The sequence below is a fragment of the Limulus polyphemus genome, unplaced genomic scaffold (genome assembly GCF_000517525.1).
Source record: "Limulus polyphemus unplaced genomic scaffold, Limulus_polyphemus-2.1.2 Scaffold8015, whole genome shotgun sequence".
Classification (NCBI taxonomy): Eukaryota; Metazoa; Arthropoda; class Merostomata; order Xiphosura; family Limulidae; genus Limulus; species Limulus polyphemus.
The window spans coordinates 5,985-16,909 of NW_013673625.1; the positions used below are offsets into that span (position 1 = coordinate 5,985).

A 10,925-nucleotide genomic window follows, 5' to 3' on the forward strand; every position below is an offset into this window, starting at 1 on the left:
TTTATAGCACACTGACTCTTTTTTTGGCGCGTCGCGTTGGTTACATTTATAGGCGTGTGGAGGCTTTCTCGAAATTTCAGTTTTATGTAACAGTACTGACGCTACATTTAAGCGTTTACTTACTTACTTAATTACTTACTTACTTACTTACTTACATACATATATTGTTGATTCCTACTCTCGAAAATCTTCTACAACTTTGGAGAATAGGCGGGAGTTTCGCAATACATATTTCGCACTATAAGTTATGCATGTTTTTAAATATAAATTTATTCTAAACAGACGTCGATATTAAAATAAATATACAATAAATTCGTTACAACACGTTCAGACGTTTCTGTATAATCAACTAAGTTTGCCTTCATTGAAACTTTACATTTACTTTAGTTTGCAATACTTTAGCTTCGTTTTGTTTCATAGACTGCTATAAACACCTTTTAGCTACTTTTTTCTCTAGCACGGGTTCTATTTTTCGTTTTTGTGATTTTCTTTGTTTTATCTCGTAACACTGTGTCATATACTAAACGATCATAACTGTTTCATACTCTTACTGCTTGGAGACGGCTTGAATGGGTAATGAAAAAACTTTAATATAAGTTTAACATAACAGCAAATATATAACGTTTCGACAAGGTTTTGTCATCATCAAAGTGGGTTCCTCGTCATCGAATTTGTTTCAGGTACCTGATGATGACAAAACCTTGTCGAAACGTTGTACATTTGCTTTATGTTAAACTTATATTAAAGTTTTTCTTCATTACCCATTCAAGCCGTCTCCAAGCATTATTAGTCTCAAAGTGGGTTCCTCGTCATCGAATTTGTTTCATACTCTGTACACTATTATAAATACCGTTACTTGCTTTACATGTGGTTTTATTGAATAAGTTACGTCTACGTGAGTTTGTTTGTCTGAACGCTTACATTTGTTTCAAATAGACTGGGATTTAACGATACATGATTTCGGCAAGAAAGCGTAGCTTTAAATGGCTTACGTGAAAATGAAAGAATAAAGAAAATTCAAACGAAAAGCATGAAGACTACCGCAAATGCTTTGTGGGTCGCGGCTAATATATATATTATTATTATTATAGCTTTTTCCATATAATTACATTGTTTAGTGATATTGGGATTGAAAATAATTCAACCAATAAATTTGAACATTTTTCTAAAGAGAAAAGTAAGATAAAGTCACGAAATCACAAAATCTTAACTAATTGTTGATAAAAAGGAAAACCTTGTGTAATTATCGGCAAATGTTAGCCTGTCAGTGGAGAATGCTATATATGTGTTTCTTTAATTCTGTTATTAATTTATTTTTATGTTTTTATAGGATTACATACCTTAATTTATTTACTTTGTTTCTTTTTTCTAGTACAATATAATCGTAACTTTATTATTTCAGACTACTCCTATTTGAATAATGTAAGGACGTAATTGATAACAACCCACACATCTCTAACAAAGAAGTAAAATTACATTCTAATATAGCTTAGATAAGTTAGAGAAATAATGGTTATATATGAATAAATCGATTAATAGCTGAAAACACGTGAATAATTTATTTTTTGATTTTTCACTCTAGAAATGCCAGAAACATTCAACAAGTTTTGTTTATTCAAATCAAAAAAGTCAAATCCTCTCTTTTCATTACAAGAAAATTGTTTAATTTGTGATATAATAAAAAGAAATGTTCAAAACTTCAACAGTTTTGATTTCCAATTACTAAGAATAATACTAGTTTCATCAATGAAATCATAAGATTTCTGTTATTAAATTATTTATTACTCCGTGTTAGAATTCAAAGGACAAAGCAAAGTGGTGGATAGCTGTACAGAATACTGAAAACGTGGAAATATCTTATAAGAAAGTTGATGACCTTCACCCTTTAAGATTATGGAGGATCACTGTCGATGTTGAAGCGCCACCTGTCGAGGTACTCAACAGAATTTTAAGAGAAAGGTAAGTATTTCAGAAATAGAAATAAAACAGTTGTGTGAATAAGCAATTTCGTACTTCCTCAGTATTAGAAGTGTTTGTTACTTTTCATAATAAAATTTACATTAGCTCAGCACTTTGAAAAGTTAAGTAGAGCAAAAATAAAATACTTAATAGGTTTCATTTAAAATTATAATCAGAGAACAAAGTCAAAAAGAAAATATTACATACATATTTTGACTTTTTGATTTCCTGTTGAATGGCTTTAGTTACGATGTAACACCTAAAAATACAATAAGTATAAAATAACTGAGATAATTGGATGTGATTTTAAGACGCTAATGAATCTGAGAGAAGGAAAAATATTGGCATTCTATAACATCAATCATAAATATTTTTCAAGAGAACAGAATGTCTCACGTTGTAAAGTGTATACCTCAGTCGTGTGTGATTGTTTTTATTCACCATAAAATATATATAGATTACATTCTTTAACACCTTAGTTTGTTTACCTCAAACGTTTGTGATTACGTTTTTATTCACTATAAAATATATAGATTACATTCTTTAACACCTTAGTTTGTTTACTTCAAACGTTTGTGATTACGTTTTTATTCACTATAAAATATATAGATTACATTCTTTAACACCTTCAGTTTGTTTACCTCAAACGTTTGTGATTACGTTTTTATTCACTATAAAATATATAGATTACATTCTTTAACACCTCAGTTTAATATTGCAGTGATATTAAAACAAATAATGTGAATTAAAAACATTAAACTAATATTTTAAACGATAAGCTGGTGTAAATAGGACTATATAAATATCAATTTGTTTCACATATGAAATAATCATCAATAGAAACAAAACAATACAGTATTTATCTTGCAGAAGGCTGTAGAAATCAGCTATTCAGATATTATGTATATGACCTTGAAACTCGTTTCTTGAAGGTACTCATGGTAGTGAAACATTAAACATATAATGTTAATCTCTCCATCAAGACAAGTTTTAATACTGTTTTGTTGTTGTTGTTGTAGTGGATGTTATTGCGATTTTCTTCAAAAGTGCAAGCAAATATTCGAAAGCGTTTCTAAAAAAGTTTTTACATTTTTTTGACATTATTTGAAACGCGTTTTGATGCTATAGACAAAGATTTATTTACTCGGTGATATAAGTGAACAATTTATTGTTTTGCAAATTGAATTTGTATACAAAAAAGGAGTTACAACAACTGAAACAATAGTTTTTTGGGAATGTTGTTCTTTGTAATACAAGTTTGGTAATGCCAATCATAAACTTAGAGCACCAAAAGTGTAATTTGGTCGTTCAGTTATTATTATACATTATCAAATATATCGGAAATGTTTCAGTAGTGCCTTTTAAGTATTTTTCAAAGTTTTAGTCCAATAATTTTATTTTTTAGTGATGGGATGTCCCACTCTTAAATAATCCGCCAATAAGAAAATGATTAAGCTACAAAACTATACGATCCTTATATTGGTATAGAAGCTTTTAAGATTCGGCTCTGATGTTTTTGTTTTTTGTTGTTGTTGTGGCTGTTGTGAGCAAAATTTTAAAATGAAAAATTATTCCTGATCAGAAACATTAAAACATATAAGCTTCAATACTATATTTCTTATTTCAGAAACGTATGGGACAACAGGTTGCTGAAGTCTCGAGTTGTCTGTAGATTAGACAAGCAATCTGAAGTGTTTCATTACGTGCGTTCGTCCCTTTGGCCTCTTCCTAAAAGGGACTATTGTGTTTTCAGGTAAGTGTTAAGTTGGACATTTCCAGTTCAATCTTCGCAATATCATTATTAAAAGTGTTTGTTTCCAGAATTCTTTAACAGCTAAGAAAATTACCAGCTGTTCTTTTGGTGATTTATGAATAATTCTATGAAGTCCGTAAGTGTCGTCACGCTTCTTTAGAACTAGTAGCCACGTTTATTTAACATTATAATTATTAGGTATTTCCACAATTAGTGGCTACGCCCATATTCTCTATAAACACTCAAATATTCTCATACTGTACACTTTCATTACGTAATGACCCATATTCCAGCTTATTAGAAGCCAAACTAATCAAATTTATGCATAAAATCTTTATGTTAAGTACAAACTTTCATCTCGGTCTCCTACAACCCCTAACAAACGTTGAATATTCAAGGAAATATGTTTGCTGAACTTAATTACATTAATCAATATAATTGGTACTAGTTTTACGATCATAGAATATTATTCACATATTTCATCATTCTTAGGATTAATTGTATTTATATCTGTTAAAGAAATCATTTAACTTTGTTTTAACAATAAGTTAGGGTAGAGTCTTATAAATTATTAAAATCATCTGATCAAAAGAAGAGCTAACGATATAGATCAGGAATAAACTAATTAGAAAATAAAATATATTTTTGTTAAGAATATATGGTATAAAAAAAATCGAAATACGTATTGCTATATATCAATCTAACGGAAAACAAAAACGTATAATCATGAACCGCGATAGTGGTTCATAATAAGGATCGCAAGGAATAGCACAAACCCAAATAGAACGTTCGGGCAAAAAGCACCTTATACTCTAAAGATTCAGTTCAAACAAAACCTTAAAACCTTTATTACAGACTGCTAAGGCTGTACACATGTAAACATTCTCAAAAAAGTACGTGTGTTAGATTTACAAGGAAAAGAAAATCCGCTCAAAATGACATTTTATAGTTATTATTATTATTATTTTCTTGCGAGCCTACAACGAAAACCATTTGGCATATTGCACCCAAACGTTTTGTAGAATAACAAACAAGGTACTGCGAATGTCGTAGGGATATTGAAAATTCTACATGTTTTTCTGTATTTCATACAAGCTAAAAAACATGATAATTCTAGTGTAAACAATGTTATTATTACCTCTTGAAGTTAGCTTTCTTACAAATCTATCGTGTCCCTTTAAAAAGCTTAAGTACAGGGTGAAACAGGAATTACCAGCCAATAGTAGATGAACATTAGATGACTAACATGTAGATACTCAATGCTTTGCACACTATATAATTGGTATCTTTAGGAAGCCAACCCCTATATTATGTATGAAGTGAACGAGTGAAAAAAAATCAATACACATAATATTAAATCTAATTACACAGATTCGTAGAATAATTACTTTAAAGAAATACGAAGGTTTATTTAAAGCGATGTTTTAGACGTATATGTTTATTTGAAAAAGCTGCTTTTCTACTGAGTAAATTTTATATGTGCTTAGTGGTGGGTTGTGTTTTAGCCTAGGCATACATTTGCTAATTTCTATGCATTATATATAAATAATTTAGTTACACAGAAATTATAAATGTTCACTTTATCCTCAAACAAATCTCCATGACAATCTCCAGTTGAGCTTAACATTTTACATCTCGAACTAATGTTACCAAAGAGTCAAGAGCTACAGTAAATCATCATGAACTGTATCAGCTATCTGCTAGCTATGTTTATTATCATTACAATGTATAAAGTTAGCCACCATATCAAGTAATCCTTTGCCCATAGTTGAGTATAAAAAAGCCAACAAACAAGATAAATAAAATATTGTGAATTTTAAATCCTGCAAATAAGGATTGTAAAAAGAAGTAAACAAACAAGGTTGGAGGTATTGTAGACGTTATTTCAAATTTCAAATTCAAAATTTTTTATTTATCTTGTGATTATTATTTGAATTACACTCACTGTAACGATATATATATATATATTCGGCCACATTTACAACGATATATTTTGAAGTTCAGTCAATTTAGATTTAGGTTAGCCCTAAATTCACACACAAAGTCAACAACGTAACATAATTTTCTCAAGTGATCTATAATTTAAAATATATTTTCAAAAATAATTTTAAACATTATAATAAATATGATAATTAAAGAAATGTAATTTATTATTTACAACACATAAAAATCAGTAAGTGATTTGTGCTTCATTTACACGTAGTGATTAATTAACACAGTATATCCTGAAATACGAAAATAAGAGCATGAAATAAAAATTCAGAATGAAATTACACAACATTTTTGTAAGATCCTACAACAATCAGGTACAGTAAATATATTTATATTTTATGGTGTTTTGCTAACATCAGTGCTAACCGTTTTCATTTGATAGTTTGCTTTTCTATTTTTTTCGCTCAATTTTTCTCCTGAAACTAAGTTTTCTGGATGAAACCTAAGATATTTTATAATAATTAAGAGCAGCTTAAAAAACTTTCTTTAGATGATGCTATTTCAAGTATCGTAGCATAATACCTTAAAGGGGATGAAGTTTCCGCTTCGTTGTAGTAGATGTCTATTTCATATAAAAGTACTGATACTGAAAAAAGAAAGTATTTTATAAATTACATGTATATATATACACTTTTTATAACTCGCCAGCAAAAATAACTTACTGCGATGTTTTTACAAATTACTTTACAATCTAACTAATGTTCAACCAACTTTCCTTAACTCACCTTTAAGTATATGTATCGCTAGGTTTTCTATTGTGACCTATGGAATATTATAAATTTCAGAATTAGGATGCCTTTTAATAGGTATTTTTATTAAAACAAACAAAACCAATGGGTTTAATGTTTTATTGTAGTAATCGTACAACTGGTTAACAGATGGCGCTGCTGACATGTTATTTCCAATTCGGTATTGTGAATGTTCTTTAAATTGTTCATATATGCAATTGTACAATATCTAATGCGTAACTTAAACCAAATTGACAACAATGGAACAAAGTATTTTTTCCAATGAATATAAAAGCTCCAAATATATATATATATTATTGTTTAAAGATAAAAATGAGCAAATATGAGTTCAAACAGTTTTTCAAAAAATTTTAAACAAGGTTTCTTTCATACAAATTCCTATAAAAAGTTATGATTCTTTAAATAAGGTCTTGGAAAACTGACCTTCGTAAAGGGACCTGTTTACTTGTGGAGCAATCAGTCGATCACCATGATGCTACTCCCGTATTAGAGGGAGTTCGTGTTACTGTCCTGACTTCCAATTACCACATCGAACCATGTGGAGCAGGCAAGTCTCGTGTTACCCATTATTCTCGAGTTGACTCCAGGCAAGTTTATCCTACTATTTTATTATGCTTTTATACTGATTAGAAGAAATTTTGACCATAATTTAGTAAATGATATTGTTGGGTAAAAATAATTGTCTTGAAATATAAAGCCATAGATAAATTTGTATTTTTACGTATTATTTCATTCCAATTTTTCAGACTTTTAACCGATATTTTATAGTTACATAATTGTTTTTTGACCCAGAAATATTTATAGCAAATGTAAGTCTTTACTATAAAAGAAAAGTTTTGGAAGTACTGGTTATTAATGAAATATATCATATAATAATTATTAAAAATAGGACTGATTTCTCCCGTATGTTGTTTTTGCTTTTTTTTCTTTTGAATAAAAGTACTCACTAATTGTTTATAGGTTTATTATAATTTTTTTTTAATACTAATGTAATAAACCGATATTCTTATCTGTGTATCACAAAAATTATAGGGTTAATAAGTTTTACCGAGGCCTCTGATTCTTTCCTGGCATTGATTGTTCTTATAAATATCGATAAGTCGAAAAATTGGTTATAACATCAGAACTTTTGTAGTTAAGGTCAATCTTTTCCATTTAAGAGTCTTAAACCTAGCTGAAAATAATTAAACTGTTTTGTGTATCATTAATTCTGTTTACAATCTATATGATTTAATTTGTTTATTTATCTACCAGGGGAAGGTCTCCAGAGTGGTACAATAAAGTCTTTGGTCACATTTGCGCGGTGGATCTCGTGCATCTTCGAGATTCTTTCAACCATGGTAGCGAAGGGCCGGAAACTAAAGTCTAAGGTATTTATCTGAAATGGCGTCGTTTAAAAGCCTTGGATGCATTCATTGAATAGATTCTTGCCCCTTATGTGCTCAGGTTCATCACAAAATTGTACAGCGGTGACTTGTACTTCCTCGTATTTCAAGACCGTTAACGCCATGCAGTACGTAATAGCTAGTCATCACTTCAGCTCAAGGCGTGAGAGGGTTCCAAAGATACTTCCACACAGCAAAAGTGGGGTTGTAATTTTTAGAACATACTCGTATTTCAGAAGTCTTTAACAAGGGGAAACTGAAAATATGTGAGAGAAAAAAAGTTGCCTAAACTGTTCTAAACTGAGAACATTACGCATGACGTCAGTGAGAAGGACAGCGCAGTGTTATTGAGAGAAAACCAGCAAAAGAAGTGTTCACAGTCCCTCACATGTTCAATAAAGACGAAAATAAGACAAAATCGATTGATTAGTCAAACTGCTAGCATACTAGTGTATTGATCAATTTATATCAAGCATTTTTATATTACATAGGCCTCACCTTCGTTATCTGTTAAGTTCAACTATTTTTATTCTTCATATGTTAGGGAAGAATGCACAACTTTCAACTTCTTTCTCATTTGTCAAACTAGACCACGAAATATCTTTAATATTTTGTTCTACATAGTCTTTGTTTATGTAACTAATTTTTAGAGTGATTATAATGTTTTTAACGTTTACTTCCAATGCAGTTAATTATTACACAACAAATAACACTAAAATTTCATATGTTCAAGAGTTGTAAGTCATTTTGATAATGTGAACGCAGTGAATTAGTTTTAAGATGTCAGATATTGACATATATTATTTCGATACTTTCCAAGGTATCTTTCTAATAATTAGCATGATGTAAATCTACAAAATATATATTAATAATGTTACTACCGTGTCAAATTTTAAGAACTTCATAATGAGATCTGAGCGGTTTATAAATATCTGAAAGTTTTCGTTTTTTTAGTTTTGAAAAAGTTAATATTTCAAACAGCAGAAATAATTTAAAGCTTCCATATTGGATTGTTTAATTTGTTTCTTCTAAAGTGTGTACAATTTTAAAAGTAATATGTGTTTACTAACAGGTTTAATTTCTTAGACAATATAAAGACAAGTACAGTTAAAATATATTGTAAAGTAATCATTCCTTTCAAAATTAGCAAATACAATGAATGTTGATTTCTAAAAAATACCAAAAAAATCTTTCAGGTACTGCCTCACAACTATAGTTTTATTTTGCGTTTGGTTTAATATTCAAAGTATTAAAAAAACAAAAGACTTTAAATTACAGAAAAGAACTATTTTTTATCTATGAAAAACCTCCAGCTTACATATGTATTGAACCTTATTTGACTGTACTCATAAGTCATTAAATGCTTATTTTGTAGCCTTTATTGTATATAAATATTTGGAACACAGCAAACACAAAATGGCAAACTCTTTGTCGTTTAAAATTAATGTGGGTTTTGATCAGATAAAAACTGAAAATAAGAAATAAAATTACCTTTAGAAAAGTTAGGGGTTTATTATTATTAATCATCGGATTACCTTGTTGGTGTTTACAGTATTTTTTCTATGTATGAAATAAAATATTAGTAGATTATCAATATTCACATAAAATGCTATGTTAACCGATACATATAATAGGATCATAGGAGAACTAAGTCAACCATTTAAGCTATACAGAGTATGTATTACTTGAGGCAGTTTAAATGGAGGAATGCATGTAACGTCTCCTAAAAAATGTTTATTTTCATATAAACATTATTTTCCTGTAAACTTTGCGTTGATAGTTTATTATTGTACCTTTTTAAGCAATGTATGCTCAAAATCTTGAACGATTTTAAACGATTTATCTTTTAACACAACTCAGCTTTTTTATGGCTAAACTTCAAACTCTGACACATACTGAAAATATGTTCTATACACACACAGGTCTAATCTAGTAATTGCTGACCTAGATTTGAACTTTTTATGTATTTCTTTGTTAATCTTAAATGAATCCTAAATCTTTTGTATAAATAAAAGAAACGCCAATTTCTCTAATTATGGATCCGTTTCTTAATATCATGATATTTTGAAAAATTACTTAGCCAATTTTACTACTAATTTGTTTAAGTTTGTGAGTAAAATCCGAGATTAGTTATGTTCCTTCTCACAAAATTATGCATTTGTATTTTTAAAATGTGACAATAATCTCTAACGTTAGAAAATATGCAATTTAAAGGTCTTTGCTTTGCTAGACTTGACCTACTTCTTGCGTTTATATGATCAACAAAATTAATTGTATATGAAACTTTACTTAGCTATTGCAAATGCTAATTTTGCATTTGAGAATACGAGTTATTTTTGTAGTATTTATAACATCAGGTTACTTGAGGCGTTTCTAAATTATTTTTTAAATATTTTATTCGTATGCAGAGAGATAAAAGTACTTTGAATTCTGTTTTGAAATATTAAAAACATAAAAAATCTTAAAAATAAATTAGTGTTTTAAGTGAAAACACATAAAAATGAAAGTTATGTTAAATTATCTATTGAACAGTTCACCTATATTTCTACAGACAGGTTACGAAAAAATTAAAATACAATAAGAGGATGGAATTGGTATGAATAGAGTGACATACAATGGATTTCCTGTTATTTTCACATTTCTTTTAATTTTCTATACGATCTACAAAACAACTACCTAGTTCGTTCCACTTCCGAGAAAGATGACTTATTTCTCTAGTGCCAATCCTACAAACTCGGTATTTGTTTGTGATCGTGTAAGACGAAGACTGATCCAAAATAGTTTTATGTAGAGACAGTAACAGTTAGTCAGAATTGAAATTATGTATTTGATGCAAATATAGCACTTAAAAATAAAACGTTATGTTCGATCTTACGCATAACTTGTCATAGAAAATTTAGGCTTAAAAATACGTATAACATCAACATCATCCATCCTTTGAGGATATTATATCAACGTAATTAATAATTACAAGATCCATTGTATGCCAGCTCAAACGTTTGCACTTTATTGAGTTACAGTTATGATGCTAAATCCGTGGAATATCAAGATTAATGCACACACACACACACACACACACACACACAC

The 10,925-nt window shown here is 29.1% G+C and overlaps 1 protein-coding gene across 1 annotated transcript in view; it reads left to right on the plus strand.

The window, feature by feature from the left end:
* Positions 1-9,212, plus strand: part of LOC106475048 (stAR-related lipid transfer protein 13-like) — a gene marked incomplete at its 5' end in the record, with an annotated part of 14,778 nt that extends 5,566 nt beyond the window's left edge. Inside the window, 4 exons of the mRNA XM_013935745.2 lie at positions 1,796-1,959; positions 3,587-3,712; positions 6,861-7,040; positions 7,708-9,212. Of these exons, the coding sequence (XP_013791199.1) occupies positions 1,796-1,959; positions 3,587-3,712; positions 6,861-7,040; positions 7,708-7,822 (585 nt within the window). The remainder of the gene's footprint in view (positions 1-1,795; positions 1,960-3,586; positions 3,713-6,860; positions 7,041-7,707) is intronic.
* Positions 9,213-10,925: the final 1,713 nt, after the last annotated feature.